This window comes from Euprymna scolopes, chromosome 16, assembly GCF_053919585.1.
Source record: "Euprymna scolopes isolate OS-2025 chromosome 16, ASM5391958v1, whole genome shotgun sequence".
Classification (NCBI taxonomy): domain Eukaryota; kingdom Metazoa; phylum Mollusca; class Cephalopoda; order Sepiida; family Sepiolidae; genus Euprymna; species Euprymna scolopes.
Window position 1 is genome coordinate 42,384,153 of NC_136497.1, and position 23,207 is coordinate 42,407,359.

General features: G+C 30.9%; 1 protein-coding gene and 1 pseudogene across 49 annotated transcripts in view; both read right to left on the reverse strand.

The window, feature by feature from the left end:
• Window positions 1–23,207, reverse strand: part of LOC145295927 (tudor domain-containing protein 7-like) — a 336,149-nt gene that overhangs the window by 68,247 nt on the left and 244,695 nt on the right. For all 49 annotated transcript variants that reach the window (XM_080141773.1, XM_080141767.1, XM_080141753.1 and 46 more), the window contains 5 exons: window positions 20,463–20,550; window positions 19,291–19,328; window positions 18,096–18,207; window positions 6,648–6,758; window positions 3,802–3,942 (listed from right to left, as the gene is read on the reverse strand). In XM_080141773.1, coding sequence (XP_079997899.1) covers window positions 3,802–3,942; window positions 6,648–6,758; window positions 18,096–18,207; window positions 19,291–19,328; window positions 20,463–20,550 — 490 coding nt within the window. The remainder of the gene's footprint in view (window positions 1–3,801; window positions 3,943–6,647; window positions 6,759–18,095; window positions 18,208–19,290; window positions 19,329–20,462; window positions 20,551–23,207) is intronic.
• On the reverse strand, window positions 10,560–10,635 carry LOC145296561 (U5 spliceosomal RNA; annotated as a pseudogene).

Below are 23,207 nucleotides of genomic sequence, written 5' to 3' on the forward strand. Positions count from 1 at the left end.
AGGGTATTCGAACCCATGCAAAAGTTTATATTTGGGTTTTAGCCAGGAAAAATCGGTGCAGAAGTGTGAAAATAAAAAAATGAAATTTGCCAGGTGAAGGTAAAACGGCGGCATTACAAATATGCATGCGTAATGTAATAGCTATTGGTTCATACTTTAATTTTTAGCCTTGCAACAAACATGTCCTCATAACTCGGGTATTAATGTCAAAGGAAAAAGTAAATCGTAAGCTAAACGTTTTAGTTTTGATTCTCGGTGGTGGCCCATGAGTCTTTTTTTTTTTTTTTTTTTTTTTTTTTTTTTTTAATCATGGTATTGGGTTCAATATAGTAATAATATGAAATCTGCATTAATCAAAATATCACATTTAAGCATATTTTACCACCAGGCAAAGGCGGGGGGGGGCTACTAATATATATATATATTTAAATGAAAGTCCGTCCCCAACGAAGCAGTAATAAAATTTGAACATACGAATGAAGAGTAGAATCATTTAGACGTTTCCACCGCTCGGAAACATTTTAAATGAACTACAAAAATGCTCTTTTACATTTTAAACACATCCTAAGTATATTCTAAATATTTTACATTTTAAATACTTTCTGAAGAAGACGCTTCACAGAACGTCTGAAACGCATTAAAAACTATTTCAATGATTTAAAAACATTATTACAATGATCTAAACATAATTTTCAATGAAAAACCAAAGCACGGAATAATAAAATAATGTTAAAAAAATACACATTGTTGGTGACCCCACCCCTCATTTATATATACATCTTTCTCTAGTTGGAATTTCTTAACCCATTTTATTTAAATATATATATGCCTTATTAATATTTTTTAACCAAAAGTTAAAATATATTTTTAATATATTAAAATTTGATAATGTTCATATAACAATGAAAATCAAAGTCAAAATTAATTGACTCAATTATTAAGCTTCATGATTATCAGTTTTAATAACAAAGCATGCAAATACTATTTTCACAAAATCAAGACAATAAAAATAAAAAATGATAGTATTATATTATGTATTTTCATATTCGTTATAATTGTTTCGTGACAATTCGGACAATTTCATACAGTATGTCAATTCATACACACATATATGTACTAACAGGAAGGCCCGATGTTGTCTGAGATTGAATGATAATCAACAATGTTCCACCCTCCAATACTTCTAGTTTTATCGAAATCTGTGATAATTGCCCATTTTTCAATCAAATTGATAGGATTCCTGCACCCCGCAGTGTACTGAGAGGAAGCTTTACATGCAGCCCCGCAGTGACTTAGTCCAAAATACATTGTAGTCAAATTTGCATTGCATAGAATCTTCTGTTGATTTTATAAAATTATCTTTAAATAATGGCTTGATCTAAAGTTTAAAATGTAAAGTATCATAGTTCAATGGTGCTCTAAAAAGAGCATTCATTTAGAGCATGCCCGTTTCATAAAAGAATTCATAGTTAATTTTATAGGATGAGCCTTTCTACTTGTGTGATGATACTTTTCAAATACATTTGTTATTTTAAGTTGTAGAAAACTTAATTTTGGTCAAAATCAGACTTACTTTCTTTAATCAGATTGTTTTGATTATTGATTTTCAATAATTATCAAAAACATTCTCATACAAATCCTGCAAAATACATGTCTAGTAAATTTGTGTGAAATTTTGGAATCCATAGGGAATGAACTCATACAAAGTTCCTTTTATATAATAGTAGATAGATACACACACACGAGCGCACTAACTGAAGTACATGCCTATACAGGATTTCATCTTTTCTTGAATTTTATACTCAAGATTAGAATTAAATACCTAATAGCAATACCACACCATTTTTTTCTTTAGATTGAATAAACTCAAATCAAGCATGATTGAAAAGAGCATAAAAACAAAGAAATAATCTCTAGTTTTTTTTTTAAATCAACATATTAGAACTGGAGTTATCACCATTCAAAGTATCAAAAAATGTGTGGTTCACTGGACAATTTGCCTTAAGTCAGTCCTATTCAAATGCATATAAGCTTGTGACTGAAAAATGGTAGGAAATTTGTACAATTATATAAGTTTTTTTTGATGGAGGTAAGAGAAATGTACTTATTACTGATTTAAAAACTATGAGTGTCAAATTAAGTAGCAGTGTGCGCCTTGTCCAGCGCTGAATATTATGGTGTCTGGTATTGCTACTATTAAATATTTTTCATCCATTTTTTTTATTAAAAAGAAAAAAACAAAGGAAAAACAATTGTCAAGTGTGAGATTCAAAATTTTTCAAGTTGAGAATATTTTCCAAGATGTGGCTAATATGAAAAAAAAATAAGATTAGTTTATTACCTATGTATGGTGTAATTAAAATGAATTCTTATTTGTCTGGGAAAAAAAGGGAGGGGGTACAAATAAGCTAAATAAATAATCTTGAATATTTGAAGATTATTTTTTGGGGGGGAGGGGGTGCTTAATTATGATGGTAAAAATATACTGAAGAAGACTTAAAAAATTGAATTTTGCAATCAAGAGAATGTATATTTTAAAGTGGGAAGAAACAATTGTTTTAGTAAAAACATTTTTTCAGAACATTTATTAAATTATATATATGAAGAGTGAAAATTGTTTCATCAAGGTTTCATCTTTATTCTAAGACTTCCTCAAAGTAATTGATTAAGAGAAAAACATGGAAGGCAATATATGGTGCATCTATTATGTGAAAAGAATGCTTTTATTCTTTTTTTTTTTTTAAACAGAACATTAAAATTCAAAATATGTGGTACATTTATGAAGTAAAATTGTTTTATCTGTTTTTTTTTCTAAATGTAGATGTTATGTACAAACACTTCTCTTATAAGCAGAAATCATCTTTTACCCATGCCAATGATACAATAATTTGCCACACTAAGTAAAAACTAAGTACTCAAACAATACAGATTACATCAAAAACTATAAAACAAACAGAAAAGCAGCAAAACATTTTCCTAAAACAACAACATATAATGCAAGAATGAATATATATATATATATATATATATATATATATATTTCTATTAGGTTTAGAAGAGCTAAATTCATTAAATTCATTTTAAATAAATCTTAAAGATTTCTTGAATCCGTACTCATAAACTCTGACACAATGTCACAGCTTCTACAATTTATCTTCTTGAATCAAAAAACGAATACCAATCCAACAGAACTTTCATTTAGATGCAGACTACCTATTTTACATCACATTTCAACAAAACTTTGTACATAACATTAATATTCAAAAAACAGGAAATCAGTCGTACAACTTCATAAATGCATCACAGTTTGAATTTTAATATTTGTTTCATTCTGATAAAACAATATAAACATTTGTTCCACATATTTTCAAATACTGACTTTTTTCTCAAATCAGTCATCTTGAGAAAGTCTTCAAATAAAGATGGTCAAACATATAATTTTCAGTTTTCTTTGTTTCATTATGTTGCATTATTAATTTCATAATTATCAGATGTATGCGTGCATTTATTTAATGGGTATTTACAATACTTTTTCAATATGAATACGACATTGGTTGGAACTATGATGTTCGTGATACCTTCTATGGAGGCAACATTCATGTAATGTCCACCAAGACAATCATCTCAGCATTCACAAAATTTAAAAGAAGTAATCCTAGTAAACATTTTCATAAATAAGATGAAATTACTCAAATGTATCTTAATACCACCCCCCCTCCCCCAAAAAAAACAATCTTTTGTGGCATTCATACATCAGTTTGAATTAAAACAAAACGAAAACATGGGCAAAAGATAACTCACCCCTGGTGGTGCAATTCCAAATAATCCACAAAGTACAGCTTGGACTGGGTATTTTGCCACGCTTTCAGGGAGGTTTGTTATCCGGTCAATGTGAATTTTTTCTGTGTTACCATAATCAATATAATACACTTCAACTTCATTCTAATGAGATAAAAAAAAAAAACATTTAATCCTTCTTAGATAAGAGAAAAATCCAATTGTCCTCGATGGTCATACATCTAAACTGACGACACCACACTCTATAACAGACATGAAAGGAAAACAAATGAACACATATCTAAAGAAATGGCAGAAGCACTAGAGGATGACCTCCGATCTGTAGTGGAATGGGGACATAAATGGATGGTCACATTCAATGCTGCTAAAACTAAACTCGTTTCCTTCAATAATTACAAGAAACCTTCTCTACCACCAATAGCAATGGCCAATGACTTTTTATCTGAAAGTACATCTTTTAAACTCCTCGGAAACAGGAGTTGGAACAATTACATCAAGAGTATCGCCAGGACTGCTGCGAAGAAGGTAGGTTCTCTCTACCGTGCTAGAAAGATACTAACGCCCAAAAGTATTCTATACCTCTATAAGGCCACCATTCGCCTATGTATGGAGTATTGTTGTCATATTTGGGCTGATGCATCTGCCATTAGTCTCTCGCTCCTAGACAAGGTTCAAAAGTCGCCAATCTGATAAGTCCTGAACTGTCATCTAAACTTCAGCTTCTGTCCCATCGACGAAATGTTGCATCCCTTTGCCTTTTCTACAAGTACTTTAACGGTGAATGCTCTGACGAACTGCAAGCACTTGTGCCCCCTCGACATAAATACCCCCGACAAACCCGACAAGCAGCTAAATCCCACCCCTTCACAGTAAAGATCCCTAGATGTAAGAGAGCCTTCTACTCAAGTAGTTTCTTCCCCAGGACAGCTAGACTTTGGAATTCCCTGCCGGGTTCCTGCTTCCCCAACTGTACTGACATGCAGAAGTTCAAGTGCAACGTGAACCAATATCTTGCTGCCCAACTCCCTACACAGTACCCCTGATGTCTATGTCCCTGATAGCAGCCCCCTACAACAAAGTGACAATGTGCCTTGTTTAGGGTGAAAATGTAATAATAAAATCAGTAATAATAATGTTAGATTATATAATTGATAAACTGTAACATTTAATTAAACAATGATCACTAAGAAAGAGCTTTATCAAATACTAATCTAAGCTGAGATTTAGTGCAACTCAAGCTATCCACAAACATTAAAAACACGTTAAGAGAAATCTCTACTACAATATAACGTATTCTGCTTTCATTCACTAAGTTTAAATTTGGCAATATGAATGAGACCAGAATTGTTTTTATAAGATTAAGCAGTCAAAAATAATCCATAATGGTTCTAGAACTTGAAACTGGTGTTTTAGCAGTGATCTTCAAGGAATAAGGTAAAGGTAATACAAAAGTTATGAAGTTCTTGCAAAGAAACTGTCAACAAAAATCCTACGAACTTTAAGCACATAGAAGGAGAAAGGAAAGTCTTTTTCCGGTGTAGCAGCAAGATGAATTCTTGCTGCAAATATCTTACAAGGAGGAAACAGATTTGGACTTACTCAAGTACCTTCCATAGAAATAACAATAGAGCAGAGATACTAGGAATGTCTCTTCTGTGAGAAAGGCGATGCAGGAAAGAGAAGAAATTATCTTCCACTAGAGTTTAAAATCAATTTTTTCCTCTAAAAAGGAAAATGTGTTCAGAGTGGCACCTCCCCTGATCTGGCAGCTATACTCCATCATTGCACATCTCAGAATCTTATGCAGAGAACTTTAAAAGTATTGACCAGTTCTTTAATTTTACCCATACAGACCCACTGTTTTCAGGAAATATATCATGTTGTCTAGTCAAATTTTTATTTTATGTTTCTCTTTAAGGAACTAAATATGCATTCACCCATTTATGAATTTTCCTTTTTTTTTTTTCTAAAGTTCATTTAAACCTAACTAATTGTAACTTTGGATGATATGCTGGAATGCATAAAATCAGGGATACGAGTAATCAATGGCAAAGAAGAAAAAAAAACAATGTTCCAACCATGGTGCATGTATGTGTGTGGAGAAATAACTGAAAACAATCTGGATGATGTGCTTATGACATGTAGTAAAATAAGATTTTATAATAATTAAAATTGTTCAATAGTTATATATCAATCTTGATAAACAAAAAACAGAAAATGTTATAACTAAATTAATCAGCAGATCAATAGAACTGACAGGTTAAATTTTCAGGGGGGGGGGCATAAGAATGCCAATCAGTTTAAAAATAAAGAGTAAGATCCGTGGAGTGAAGTTCAGTTATGCATCTCCAACAACCTTTTGTTTTATCATTGGTTAATGATATGTAGGGACATTTTGGTGATCATCTCATCAGCAGGATATATGATTTTGAATAGGTTTCACACACCTACTGTGGACTTTAACCCAACAGATTTTTATCTGTGGTGTTATGTCTATCAAAACAATCCCCAGACAATTATTGAATTGAAGAGGATCATCACAGGCAAAATCTGGTCAGTATTAAGAGAGGAGCATGTCAAAATTATTATTTAGATGTACTTATTGAACGATAAAACAAAGACTGTTGGCCATTCACGACTAACTTGGTGAACAAGTCGAATATCAATTGAAGTTTATTTGTACCAAATATGGTTGGATTTCAGATTGTGAATTTATCAACAATTCCATGGATGGCATTTTTTTTTCACATGGGACATCTTTAATATTCATTTCTAATCAAATAGTGCTATTGTGGTAATCTTCTGTAAAAAAAAAAAAAAAAAAAAAAAACAACAACAACATCACTTACTCTTTCTTCATCAATGTTCAAGATGGAAGCTCGTGACCAGCTATTATCCGCTGTATAGAGGGCAGCACAATAGCCATTTCTTTCTAAAGCTTTAATATTTACGGAAGAAACCTGAGAATAAAACAGAAACATATTTTTTTTAGGATTCCAGAAAGCAAATAAATGCATTTAAACATCTGATAGAATCTTTAATCAATAGATTATTGTAGTTATAGTAATCAGTTTCTTTCTTTTATCAGTTTATTATTTTAGATAGATTCTATTTAATTCATAGATGAGACCCTGACAATTTCTGAGAAATGTTTTAGGCATATTAGATTTTGAAAACCTGACTCCATAAACGGCTCAGCATTAGAGACCTCCCCCACCCCCACCTTTGAACTTCATAAATATCAAGACATACTAATTAAACTACTTATTTATAAAGAGGAAACAAGAGATTTTAATTTCTAACTCTTTAATTTAATTTTCAATCAACAATTTAATATGGAGGATCTCTATATACTAATTCTCTAGAAACTTTCTAATATATTCTCATATGCAACTGGTAATATATGATTTTAAGATGAAAATATATATATATATATATATACAGGGTGACCCAAAAAAAACGGGCCCCGTGTACACTTTATGTGATATCTCCTTTATTTATTCACCGATTGCCCTCATTTTAGAGGACATGGCAGAATCAACGACCATAAGTACACCAAGACCCCAGTGGGAGCTGGGACAAAGAATACACTGTGTTAAATTTTACTACAAGACAGGCTTGTTTAAGAAAACCCAAGACAGTTTCATGAGTCAGTTCGAATGTGAAAAGGCTCCATCCAAAAGCAGAAATCAGAACTGGGTGGACTACTTCGAGAAGTATGGGATTGTGGAGAATCTCAACGCTGCCAGAGAGAACCATCCAAGCCACTCGGGACGTCCCAAGAAGCGAACAGCCGAGCTGGTTGAAAGAGTAAGAGAGTCTCTCCAGCAGAGTCCGAAACGCTCTGTGCGTAAGCGATGTCAGTCTCTCGGTATGTCCCGTGAGACTTGCAGGAGAGTGCTGGTGAACGATATCAGGGCTTACCCATACAGAATACAGACGCTGCAGACCCTTACAGCCTCAGACAAGAAGCAGAGGAGGGCTATGGCAGTCGAGAAGATTGAGGAGACACCAAGTTTCCTTAACCTCCTTTGGACCTCAGATGAAGCCCACTTCCATCTTCATGGAAAGGCGAACTCCAAGACAAATGTCTTCTGAGGGTCCTCCAGACCCAATGAAGTAGCCACCAAGCCCCTGCACTTTAAGAGCATGGTGTGGGCTGCAATCTCGGCCAGAGGCATCATCGGACCAATCTTCATCAAAGAATCTGGCACAGCAGTGACAGTCACCAAGGAGCGGTATGTGGAGGTCCTCAAAACCTTCAAGAGTGAGCTCCAGACCATCTACCCATAGCTCATGAGCAAGTCCTGGTTCCAGCAGGATGAAGCAAGTTCTCACACCTCAAGCCTGTCCTGAGATTGGCTGAAAGAGAACTTCGGATGCCAAGTGATCAGTCTCAAGACTGATTTTGAGTGGGCATCCCATAGCCCGGACCTAAGCCCCCCAGATTCTTTTCTTTGGGGCTATCTTAAGGACAGAATCTACGCAGGGAAACCCAAAACCATCACGGAACTCAAAGAAGCCATCAGGGAGGAGAGATGAGAGCCATTACCAATTCAGTCTGTAAGAATGTCATGGACAACTTCGTACTGCGCCTCAAGAAATGCATGGAGTTAAATGGAGGCCATCTAGAACATATGCTGTAGAATGGAGAAAAAAGGGCCAAAGACCCTAGTGTTTTGATGTGATGTTTTGAATATAATAAACTAGTTATGACCAGTTTCATTTCATTCATACTAAGAAACGGTCTAATTAGAGTTGGGGCCCGTTTTTTTTTTTTTTGGGGGGGGGGGGGGTCAGCCTGTATACATACATACATACATACACACACACACTAGTGATGGAACGATTCCAATATTTTTCCCCGATTCCGAAACAATTACTGATTCCGATTCTTTATAAATCTTAATATTCAACTATAAGATTGTTATTTCCCTCAATTTTCGTAAAAACACGTTAAATATATGGAAATTTTCCGAAACGTCAAAATACATTTGTGGAGGATGATCTATCGATTTTAGTTTTACTGGTATTTTAAATCAATAAATATTTATTATTTTATCATTACTACCAGCAATAGAAAATTTTACTTAAAACAAAGTCAAATAAAAAAGACAATTAAAAGAATCATTTTGGATCGGAAAATAAACATCAATTTTTCCGATTCCAATTCATCATCCCAACACATATACACATACATACAATTTGATGAACAAATCATGTACACTAATTTTGCAATGATTTTAAACACTTAAAATAATTTAACTAATAATTAAAATACAAGCAGTAAATTTGAGTTTAATTAACTTTTTGTTTCTTGCTTTTACGAAATATTGGTAGATTCAGGTGACTTTTAGGTTTCCTCTTGATTGACAAAACAAGAGCGGATCTAGCCTCACAAATTTTCTTTTTCTTTTTGCTTGTTTGTTTGTTCTGCTATCTCTGGTTAGACCAAAATGCAAACTGACATGAGCATTCTCATGACAGTTTGCTAAGCCTTACTATTTCCGTGTTGGCTCATAATAAATTTGAAACAGATGCATTGTTTGTAATCACTTAGCCTTACAGCGCCAACAGGCTCTCTCTGTCCAGTTTAATTTTTCAACAGAACCCCTCTTTCCTGGATGTATTGCTTTCACTGCGACTGAGGAACTGCATTAACTTCTGTACGATAATCCTCCAGAATATAAAAGGGAGGCTAACAGGTGCTACACTTTGCCCAATAGTGACCTGGAACTTTGCAAGGCAGGAGTGTTCAGACGACTAAAATCAATCAATCAGAGATTATCCTATAATTAAGCAAAATGTTACTCGTACATTTTTCAGAATTTTTAAAAATGGAAATTGATTTCTATCAATTGTATTATTTAAACAATTATTCTCAACTTAATTATTTTCGCAACACATTCAACAAAGTAGGTAACAAAAAACAGCCTAGTTTAATGTGAAAATTGCCAAATTTAGTGAAATTCTCTTCAATTTCAACTTGCAATATCCCATTTAGTTTTTGGGTTATTTTGATAAAATTTGAACATAAATAAAAGTTAATTCTTTTTCTTTATAAATGTACAATTCTTTGTCTTGTCTTTTTTCCAGACTAATTAAAGTTAGGTTTTTATTTTTAGTGATAAACAATTTATTTTTTTATATGAAAAAAAAAAAAGAAGAAATGTTGGTATCTTTCAAATAGGGAGAGTGCAATAGAGTATCTGTATTTATATAAAGATAATGATGAGTTGAACATACGTTTTTAAATTGTGTTTTGCAAAAAATACAAGTTAAAAACTTTACTGAATGTTTCATCTGATTCCCATGGTCCAAACCAGGATTTTTTTTTATTAATTTACTATTAAAAGAAAACTTTATCTTTAATGTGCTATGAATCATTAAGATTCAAGCTATTAGCTGTTGAACTGTTTTGCTTCCATGTACAATTTTGCTATTTTTATCTTTTGGGGTTAATGGAGGTGCTTATTTAGAATTATATTTCATTAAAAAACCAAAAATATAGAAAAATCTTTGTGATGTACATGCTCATCACAGAATGAAGTAGATGTTTTTAGCTAAGAAAATCAAATTTTATGACTAAGGAGGCGTAGTGATTTGATCAACCATGATGCATAAGGGGGAAACAACTCAATTCGAACTATCAAGATTAAAATCAATCCTATAATGGATAAATCTATTATATTATAAAACAAAAGTCATCTTGTTTGTGTGTTGAAACCATCCATCCAGTTTACACTTTCCGCGTTAGAATATTTGATTTGCTCCTGACCACTGAAATCTTAAGTAAAAGGCAAAAGATTTATCCGCAGTTCATGACCAGAAACCAAAGTTGTATGTTTACGATTTAAAGTCTTATCTTGGCTACCGAGAGTAAAGAAGGCCGATGCACATGACAGCGTGATGTCATTATCAAATTCAGTTGTAGGTATATGGTCTAGGCTATCAGCAGCAGTTTACTCTAGTTTTCAGTTTGCTAACAAGTGTATTCTTGCATTGTTCCAAATTACCAGGGAAATTATCCAAAAGGCCCCCAAAGTACGTACATTTTCTTTTCCTAAATTTCCTCAATTTGGATACGTACCATTGAAAGGGAAAATTTTTATTCCAACCAAATATAGTAAAGTAAGTAATGTTATTTGTTAATAATTAAATGTGTATTTAATTAGAACTGTATTCAAGTACTTTCATAACGTTTGATAATATTGTTAATATAAATTAAAGAGGCAATACTATTTATTGCTAATACAGCAAATATGTTGATATTTTTAACTGGTTATTTTCTTATAAGGCTAAAAAGTCTATCAGGAAGGTTGAAAATTTAATTTAATTTTGTTTTAGTTTTGAAAATTATAAACAAATAATTTTTACATGAGAATAATTGTCAAAATGTCTTTTTAGTAATAAATAAAACCTTTCATTGAGTATTTCCGAATTATTTTGAAGTTCTATATCTTTTTTCTAAAGTCTGTTTGAAAATTATTCACCATGCGGCTATTAATGAAATTAGCCGTGACTGAGCGTTATATATTAAAACTGATTGCTTCTTTTTAAAATAATAAACAAATACTTTTTACATGAGAATAATTATCAAAAATATTGTTTTTTTAAATTTATTTACTTGCCTCCCCACGAGGGCACAGTTAGAAACAAGGTCGGTTTTTAATGTGGGAAAATCTAGCTCCCAAAAAGGGGCACTCTGGGTAGGAACAAAAATAAAATAAAAATTGTGTCAGTCATGAAGGATTTCTCCTCCACTGACCAAGGACAGAACAAATGAAGTGTAGCATCAGAACAGATACTACACTGTGATTATTATTGTCAATGTTTGTTTACTATCTTTTCTTAGTTTACATTATGGTATGAATGTTTTCTTTAATTATGTTTTTAGGAATGTGAACATCATTTTCGGCCTGAGGATCTAATAAAGGAGAAGTCAAGATTCGATGATAAAACGTTGTGAAATAAACACGCAAGATGAGAACATTAGTCCGAATAATCTCTAAAGGTCCAAAAAATAACATTCAACCCACATGATTTTTCTCTAACTTGAGTTAAAAAATATTTCTGCACTAGTAACTTTTATTGTTTGTTTGTATTTAAATTATTTGTTTGATTTCAATTTTTTGTATTTTATCGTTTGTTTTCATTCTAAAAATTATTTATCGTTTGTTTTCACTTTTAAAATTATTCATCGTTGGTGTTTAATGTTATTTAATTCTTTGTTTCCTAAATTCATAATTCACTTTTATCAGTATTAAATTGTATATCGCCCCCCCCCTTTTTTCTGCACTTATTTTACCTTTTCCGTGAGTATATATATATATATATGTGTGTGTGCGTGATCAAAGAAAGAGCCCACACAAAAAAAACGTAAATATGTTTGAAAAAATAAAACTTAAATATGTTTGCAAAAACAAAAAAACACGTAAATATGTTTGAAAAAAAAAATAAAACTTAAATGTTTGCAAAAAAACAAAAAAAAACAGGTTTAAAAGTAAAATATAACAAATACATTTATTCATATTTCAAGGGTGCCATTATATACATTTTGTGCTTCCATAATTGGGTAGACAGACAGTAACGCCATCTATAGTTAAACGGAGGAAACAGGCTCTCTCTCTCTCTCTCTCTTTTCCAGATTACCTATAATATTTATATTTTATATTGAATAAAGTTCAGTTTCAGTATTAATCGAACTGTGTTCTTTTTTCTTTTTAAAAATGTTTTATTGCTCTTTTTCAAATGGCCCTGATATAGTACTGACAGTCTGATAAATCTTACCTACATTGCCTGCTGGCATTTTTTAGTTAACAGGCTTTCTTCTTACTCTCGGTGGCCGTGCTTTTATATATTCTGTAATTGACAGTTTAAAGACATTAAAATTACTCAGATCAGCTTGCTGAGTTGTTGAAGCCATGTTAATAAAAAAAAACTACTTCACTATCAACACATAACATCTAACATTTTTTAGAAATATTTTTAAAAAATTGGTTTGTGTTACAAATAAAAGAAAATGCAAAATACTCTCGATCCCTATATCACATAAAAAGAACCAAATTCCCCTAATCACTATTATGTTACTATGTAAATAATGATATCAGTATTTCAGAAGTTTTAAATGAGCAGAATTTCTTTTTCAAACAAAAACATAACTTTTGTAAAAATAATAAACACTTTATTTTAAACAATGGACATAATATTTATTTTTTTTAAATTTTAAACAATTTAAATAGAACTGTTTATAATTTTAAACAATATAAACTTTTTCATTTTAAATATAAATAGAAGTTTTTACGATTTTAAACAATATAAACAAATTTTTTTATAAACAAATATTGATTATACAGGAAAAACCATATACGTTTTTAGCGTCCCAAATTCTTAAAACAATTCTTTTGATTGTATTTTCATACAAAAATGAAAGTCGACTTTGTTATACTTAGTAATTTTGCTGGTATTCTATTGAAGTTTATTTGTACCAAATATGGTTGGATTTCAGAAAGGATTGGATGGCATATTTTTTTTTTCACATGGGACATCCTTAATATTCATTTCGAATTAAATAGTGCTATTGTGTTTATCTTTTGTATAAGATAGAATCGTTTTCAACCAAAAATCAAAAATATATTCCTAATGTGAAAAAAAAAAAAAAGAACTACTTTATCAATTTACATATTTAAAAAAAATATTTGGTATTTTTTTACAACTTAATCCAGCATTGTTTACCTCCTAAAAAGAAATCAAAATTTTTTTTTTTGTTTAATATATTTCAACGACCTTTAAAGATAATATAAAAGAAGAAATTTTAAAAATAATAAAAATTTATCATTTCAGAGCTGGGGACGACTTTCCAATACAAATTTAATGCAAAAGGAGCACCCACTTCTTAGCCATGTAGTGGTAAACGAGACATGTAATCATTAGCATTTTTCTAAGTCTTGTGGCAGGAGAAGGGGCAAAACAAAGTAATGGGGTGATGTTGAGTGAGACCATATGTTTCAAACATTTTAAAAATACGTAGGAAGACTTCCAAACATATGGAGGGGAAAGCTTCATTTTTTCTTTTTCTTTAAAGATCTATTTTGAAAAGGTCTCATCATTAAATATTACTTAATTATTTTTTCCTGATATTTTTAAGGCTGTTAACACACAAACAAAAAAATTGGGGTGGACCTGTACAATACATACTTCTTCCTTGTATTTTTTTTTTCTTTTCAATTTTTTTCAATGGATTACACCTCTCTTATATAAAAGATTTTTCATTTAATCCAAGGGCAATCATGTTAAGATCTTTATTATTGTGAAAACAGTCACGGAAACAAGCGGCTAAGAGTGGCGTGTGCAAAGCTTAAACTCAAAACCTAACCGATAGGAAACAAAAAAGCGACACATGCTCAAATTCAACCATGTCTAAATTTGCATATGTCAAATTTGACTATATAAAACACCAGTATTTCTTTGATTGGGGAGAAGATTTTTTACTCATCTGGAGTCATTTTGTACGTACGATCACATGTCAGTGGAAAAAAGAATGACAGATTATTATTATTTTTTTTTTTGCACGAAACGGTATTTGGCAGTTAAAAACTTTAATTTCAACATGTCAATTATTCAATGTATTTCGTATTGTTTTCACTGACCACCATATTTGTTTTCACACAAGCGGTCATTCAATTTTTGCATGCTTATACATTAATTCTGTATACTCACTATTCCAACACTAACCCAATGAGTCACAGGTAGTCTAGTTTAGTATTAAAATCATTAAAAACCATAAACTTATTTGTTTAGTTAAAACTAGCCTGGGTGCCCAGCGTTGCTCGGGTATTTGGACGTGTGTGTTGAGAAAAAAAAAGTGGTAGTAGGCAGGTAGGCTCAAACCCGTACTGCGAAGGAGGAGGAAGTGAAAAAAAAACATGACGTCTTTGCCATGGGTCCATTGCCAAACCTGAAGTGGCAAAGGTTTAAATTAAGGCTAGTCAATAAAAAAGAGGGGATGATTTTAAAAAATATTGGCAAAAAAAGTGACCCCCTCCTTGTAGAAAAGTGCCCAGTTGAGGGTGAAGGAATTTTTAGCCAATTTTTAAATATTTGTTGTCTGAAGGGTCGAGCTTCAAAATGATATCGATCTTATGAAAATCGGTCACCTCTGTCGAAAGTTTTAGGCAACCATACATTTACACAGAAAGGTGAGATTTATATTATAAATAAAAACTACTTTATCAATACATGTGATTTTTCAAATACAACATCTGCATTCAGTGACAAGGACATACATCAGAAATATTTTTCTGTATTTTTGTTTTGTTAAATAAGTGCAATTCTAAATAATCACCTTTATGGGATTTTTGTTCAAAGATTTTTTTCCTAATAATTATTGTTTCTATCAAGATTAAGTTTTATTTACTATTAGATGATATTACATTTTTTTGAAACTTGAATTTTTAGTTATACCAAAAATTTCAAAGGACATTTGTTTTCATCAATCTTCTCAATTACTAATAGATTTGGAAGCCAAAACTATACTATTACTTCTATTAATATTGTTCTATCTTTTACTGCACAATTCTTCTATAGTGTAGTATCTGTTCTGTTATGACAATTCTCTCAGACATTATCTTCTCCTTTATGTGTATGTGAGTGAGGCAGTAATATAGTATATATTCATTTGTCATAATACCATCTTCTCAGACATTACCTTATACTTGGTTGAGGAGAGGTGGGTAAGTGTCTACTCTGTGCTGTACTTAGCAAACTATTTTCCCAGGCATTACCTAAGGGTCGGGGATGGAGTTAGCATACATAAACAAGATCAAATGTTCATGAAGAAACTCAACACACACACACATCTATCTATCTATCTATATATCTATAAAAACAGAGATGTGTGTGCCACAGACGATTTCTGATTGGTTAATCCAATAATCACATCTCCTAAAAAACTATGGTTCGTAGGCTCTTAACTTTACCATAAAATATTATGGCTTTATTTATTGTCCATCTTGGAAGGGTTTAATTTTTTCCTAACTTGCGATTTACAAATTACAAAAATACGAAACTAACTTACAATCTAACAATCGAACCTCCGACATCACGGCCGCCATTATGAAACTAAACTAAAAAAAAAAAAAAAACGCGCGTCCACTCGTGGTCTTTACATTTCGGGTTTGGGTACTTGTGCAGTTTTCCATTGACATTAAAAAATGGAAATATTTTTTAAAAAAATATATTGTACGTACTCGTCATGGGATAAAGTTTTCCTACAGAAAAAATCACGTAATTTCATCAAGTAGTTATTTTTTTATAGCGAAAAAAGAAAAAAATCAACGCTACAAGCGAAATTAAACAGAAAGTTCAAGTAGGGGGATTTCCCTTTTTTTTTTATAGCGAGGCCAAATTCGCGAAATTTGGCCTTTTTTTAAAGCAGTTTGGCCTTCAAAATTTCTGTTTGGCCATTTTCTTCACCGATGAAATAAAAAAAGCAAATAAAAACAACGCAATAAAACTTTTAAAAATACGGCACACTTTTGTTGTTCTTGTTTGTTTTTTTTGGTAATTTTCCTTATTTTTTTATTTTTTCAAGATAATACTATTAAATGGACACTATTATGCCAAATTAGCCCCCCCCCCCCCCCAAAAAAAAATGCACAAAAATTCGAGATTAAAGGTTTTGACGAGATAATTTAGCGAATTGTCCGGACTATTGCGAGATAACCATCCATTAGTTTTTCCTGAAATTTTGCCACAAATTGTATTTCATTACATAGATGTGCATAGTAACAACATTTTTTTGCCGAAAATTCCCGTTGCGTCTCCAGATTTCATCGGTGAAGAAAAAGGCCAAACAGAAATTTTGAAGGCCAAACTGCTTTAAAAAAAGGCCAAATTCGCGAAATTTGGCCTCGCTATCAAAAAAAAGGGAACTCCCCCTACTTGAACTTTCTGTTTGGTTAAGAATCAAGATGGCTGAATTATTAATTACTCGCTTATAAGACTATCATTACACACAAAAAAAATATAGATTTATTTTTGGGTAAAGTTCCCCCGGGTTTTCCTTTCACTTGAGTAAATAATGGTCTTTTGTTATATATATGGCGTACTATTATCCTTATATATATGATGTTTATGTTTATAACAACATCTTAATACGGCGCTGCTGATCCATAGTCGTTTCGACTGACGGATGCCACACACATGTTTATATATATATATATATATATATATATATATATATATGTGTGTCTGTGTGCATTTCCCTACGCTAAAACTCTGTCAATTTTAAGCCTAGAGATTCGAAATTTGATATACAGGGTACTGAGATTTGGGAAAATCGATGTGATAGGTTTTCGGCAGAAATTTGGCGATTAAGTGGTCAATATTCAACGATTTGACCTTTGAGAACTCTACCAAACTCCTCCTACAATTTTGGGTCTAAACAGTAAACACGTGATATTTTAGATATAGATTCCTTGGACATGGATCTAACTTATTAACTTTACTTGATCCCTAAACAATAAATGTTAAGAGGTCATAATAGGGTTCAAAGTTTTAAAAAATTGACCTTTTTTTTTTTTCTCAGCATTAACCTCAAAACACCTGGGCAACGCCGGGCATCGATTGCTAGTATATATATATATATATACACCAGCAAAATTACTAAGTATAACAAAATCAACCTCTTTTTTTATAATATAGTATATACTCATTTATTATGATACTATCTTTTTAGGCATTACCCTCTCCTTGGTTAGGGTGATGAGGGGTTAGTAAGTATCTGTTTTGTTGTCATGATACCATCTTTGCAGTGATTGCTTTTTTGTGTGTGTGTGTATTATGTAGGGGGAATTCTGTGCTCACGAGATCATCCTCCCAGGCATTACTGGGAAGTAGCATATATAAGCAAGAAATTATCACAATCGATTATTCATCAGCAAAGTATAACAAAGTAAATTTTTTTTTTGAACCATACACAAAAAGGTAGAATAAAATACAATTATATGAATAAAATTAAATATTAATCTTTCAGGTTTTTTCAAGAGATAAAAAATGACTTTAGGGCAAAGATTAACTAATATATTTAGTCGCTTTAATTAATGAAATTGTATTAAAAACATAACCATGATTACTCTCAAGCTTAATTGTTAATTGATTAATTAATCAAATTAAGTATTTTCATCATTTCTTGCTTTTTATAAATCAGATTTTTTATTCAACTTTTTAACTAGTTGCATTTTTTAATGTTGGACAACCCTTGCTTTTAAAGTGATGGTCAAGCAAGAATAACTTACCTGACAATGCTTATTCATTTCTTCTTCAATGTTATAAATACAACTCCATTCAGGTTGTACGTAGAAACAGGCACACGAATAGATGAATGTCATGTAGACAACAACTTCTTTGCTAAAACAAAATATAAAAAATCAGATAAGAAAACATAATCTGTGAGAAACAAAGTACAAAAAAAAAAAGATTTCTAAAAATATTATTTTCAACATCCCAAATGCCATGGTGTCACATCTTCAAGTCTCATTGAGTGTTTAACATGCTCGATTGTGCGGATCGTGGGGCAAGAACTGGCAATGATAATGGCTCTGATCATATCATGGCGTGCAAACCTACATCTACAATTAAAGGCAAATAAAACCCATTGGCTGCTGAAATATGATGTACCACAGCTCAAGTGTGAAGTTACTCAAAACTAATTTCGAATCCATCTATCCAACCATTTCAATAATCTTGAAGCACTTTAATTGACTGACACAAATGTCAAAGAAATGCAATAATCCTTCAAAAGTAATGTCAACAAAATAACATATCAGACTCTTGGTACCACCAAAAGACATCTGAGTCTTTTGCATAAAAACTCACAAAGTCCTAACAGAAGTGGAGCATACGAATGCCTACTAGACACCATTCTCAAGAGTCCTTCAGTCTCTCTATACAACTATATTTCACCTACAAGTAAACCCTGACAAAATATTTAAAATAACATAGTATTTGAAGCCGAAATAAGATCTTCCTGTAATATCTATACCTGGCTTATACAAGGAATGGTGCACCTTCACATATTGTAGTTACTTTAGATAACATCACTAAGTTGGATACTCCACCAGACCAGACGAATTCTAGTTTGTGAATCTAGCAAAAACAAAATCATAAGAAAAATAAACTATAACATAGTTATGGAAGGGAAAAAATTATTCTTTAATACTTAAAGTATAGGGAATAAAAAAAAAACTTTCAAGGAACCTTTAAAAGATTCTTAAATAAACACTCAAGACATCTATGTATGTCATAACAGAAATGTTAGCATCAGGAAGGAGCCTATTGACCTCCGAGAGCTAATCAAAGTTAAATAGAAGGGTTTTTAAAAAAAAAAAAAAAGGAAAAAAAAAAAGGGAACTTTCCTTTATATAATAGAATGTATTATTAACTCCCACCCCTTAAACAGAACAGGAAAAATAAACACCAAAATGAACTCACCCAATTGTTAAAACCTGTGCTTCTTCAATTTTCACTTCCTGTAATTAGAAAAAAAAAACATGAAATGTAATGGCACAAAAAAATATGCTTCAATATTTAAAAAAAAAAAAAAAAATGTTATTATTTAGACTAGCAAGGCTACTCGACATTGTCCGGCATCAATATGTAGTATATTTTTATTAAAACTTCTATCTTACTCTACCCCAACCCATCCCTTTCTAGCTAAACTCCTTCATCAAATAATAAGTCAGCATTTTTACCCAAATTAATACATAACCCTGAACATCCTTAAATTAATACATAATAACCCTGAACATCCTTAAATTAATACATAACCCTGAACATCCATAAATTAATACATAATAACCCTGAACAACTGGCTTTTCCCCTGATGAAACCTAGCCCAGTTGTCCCTCTCAATGATTTTTTTTTCTAAACTTTTAGATATTATACTTCTAAGAACACGCTGGTGGCGACAGTACTAACTTTGTGGTGGTGTTTTATAGATTTTGACTTTTAGCTGGATATACAGACATTTACCTTTAATTATAATAGCCATTGTGGTTGCATCTAGATTCCAGCAACAATTCCAGATATTCTCTGATTTTCTTTGCTCATTTATAACCTTTCAAGAATTTTTAACAGAACCCTTTTATGTTTCAAAATTTTTTAGATGAGAATCGATAAGTTATATTATCCAGACTACTTTTCTCATCTTGGATCTCATTATCATAATGTCTCGGCCAATGTAAACCTCAAACCTTCTTTATGTGTGTTTGCTGTAAACCTCAAATCTGTATAGAATTTCAAATGGAACCGTTTATTTAATCGACAGGGGTAGCTTGCTCTCATCTCATCAGCAATGACTGGGTAAAAATCTTGAGTAATTGGTAAATGTATTCTTAAAAGCATAATCAGTCCATTAGCGATTATTGTGTGACAATTTAAAAAAATGTGTATATTTCTGCCTTTTCTGGATTGCTAAAACAGGAAGAAACTCAGATTTCTTATTAATTAAATTATATGAATTTAATAAGACCCATTAAAGTTATTAAAAAGCTCATTTATCAACAAATTCTTTAAGAATGTCCATGAAAATAGCATACAAAAATCTGAAAAGTAAAAGAAAAACTAATGAACTAAACAAGATGACAAAGAGAAATTTGACTTACCTTGCCTGTAAATGACAAAGATGGAGGAGCAATATCTGATACTTTTCGTGGATCCAATGGATAAATAATGTCACGATTGAATATAGGCCTTAGAGGAAAAATAAATCAAAATTTGATAAAAGATAAATCTAACAAAGAATCAATAAATTTATTTTCATATTTGTGTCTACAAAACAATAAAATTGATATTTCATGTATCCACATAACATGTTATAAAGAGATATTTTGTGTACTGATTTTCAATGGATAGAGCTAGGTAGCAAGTTATGAAAAATATATACATATATATATATATATACACACACTAGCTGTACTTAACTGGTGTTGCTCTGAAGTTAATATTTGTAAAATATAACTGTTTAAAAAATTGTTTAGTAATTGAAATATTAAGTGAACTAACTTGTTAAAATAAAACTATAACTGAATTTTTTTAAATGTGCAAGTAGAACTGGTCAATAAATGTTATTAACAAAATTAACACACACAAATACATATTTTTGTTGTTGAATTTACAAAGTGAAAAACACATGAGAAATTTTGTTTTGGTCAGCATCATTTCTAGATTTGATCTAAAAAGAGGGATGAGAAACGAAAAAAAAAAAGCCAGTACATGTTTTATAGTTAAATTTCATCCTTGTTTAACAACCATAAAAAAATCATACATAAGGTAGCACATCATTATGCAAGCACAATGAAATCAGCATGTAGATTTCTTGTAAAAAGAAAGATAGGGGATCAGAACAAAAACACAAAAAAGTAACAAACTAAGGTATGGTTTATTAAAATTTCATTTATAGATGACCACATATGGAAGGAAAAAGAGATGCCATCTACTTTGTGGGATGAAGTAAACGTTATAGGCAGAAAAAACATCTTAAAGTGGCAGCACATATTTTAGCCAACAAATGGGAACCAATATTTATAAATAGTAGATTAGAACACTATTAAATAATGTGTGTGTGTGTGTGCGTCACCACTTCTCATATGTTCAGATGTTGAATATCAAGTCTTGTGTACCACAAAATGGCACCTGACAGGAATAAGACCTACGAGACAGATATGTAGATAACCGAAACAAAAAAATAAAACTGGTTAATTGATACAAAAAAATCTTCCAAAAATAAAATAACTTTATGCAAAATAATCTGAAAACTAGAATACACTAATCCGTAAATAAACATCTTAGGAGCATGGCTATGTTGACAGCAAAGACAAAATTGGGTGGTTGCATGGGTATTCAAAACACTATACAAACTAGCCCAAATGGATAGCTACAGAGTTTGAGAGGTCAACCGTTGTTAATTCTGATGGTTCCTCCACCTTTCTCATGCATTCGTTAAATATAACAAAACAAAAATATATAACTATATTTTTATTCATCTGTGTTTGTTATTATTCTTTTTGCACAGCACATATACAATGCATGCAATTTCTTGCTCCTCCATAATTTACTCATTTTTTAAAATTTACTATGAAATATTTATTGAAATAAAAAAAATAGCTAAAATAAAATTTTTGAAGTCTTATTTAAAAATAATTACAAATTTAATTCATCTAAACACATTTTGGTTTCTTTTTAGGTATGTTAATCTTAATATAGAAAAAAAAAATAGAATTAATTTGTGACCAACCTTTCCAAATTTAAAAGTAATTTGAAAGCAATCAAACAATTAAATAGAAAGTCATTTAAAATGGATCTAAAATTCTTAGCAAATCTTCATATATTAACAAGATCAAGTTTTAGAAGCTATTTAAATCCAATAAGTTTTTAGAAATTAAAATATTAGTTAAACAAAATTAGTCATAGTTTTACAACAATTTGATTCAATTAATAAGATAATTACCAGTTGATACTATGATAATTAAATTTAACTTTGGAAATATTTGCTGAAAATTTAGTATAGCTCCAAAAGCAAAAAAAAAACAAAAAAATTAAAGAAAAATGAAAGTAAAAAAGATTCCAAGGCAAGGCTCGATAGATAGAGTTTTGCAAAAAATAAACATTGATAGCACAATTAAAATTATGACAGTTCAAAGGTTGTTGGAAATGAGAAAATTTGTCATCTTGTTTTCTATTTGTCCAGTAACCAATTTTCAATGCAGGTTTTAGACAAGAGAAAAATCCTTAAAAATATAATCTCATCTTGTGGAAATTAATTATAATGTAAGCAATAATTATTAAATAAAGCTAGCTTTAACATTGGGCAAAATTCAATTATTTCTATAAAAAAAATATGATAAAGCAAATTTAACTGTTTATATGATTCATTTTCACAGCTAAGACATTGAATCTTTTTAATATGATTACAGTAGAGATGAAACTGGATTTTTTTATAGTAAATCATTAAAAGAAAACAGATTTGACCATGTAAAAATGAGTGGAAACCATTCAATAATTGGACAGAAATTCACTAAAGTTTTAATTTGAATATTTTGTGAAAGACAACTTAAAACCACACTGAAGCCCTTTTTGTTTAAGATCCAAGTGTTATATAATAATTGAAAAAAAAACAAAAAAACATCAACATGAAAAAATAAATCTCATCACCAAAAATAGTAATCTAACCTGAATTTTGAAAAGAAAACATGACACAAAAATTTATACATTCATAAGAAAAGATTAATTTTTTTACATCTAAATCTTATCAAAATAAATCAGTTATCATAAGATGAAATACAAACAGATTTCACTAGATTTACCTATTTTTTTGCACACTAAACTTGTGATAATGAAAACATCTTATG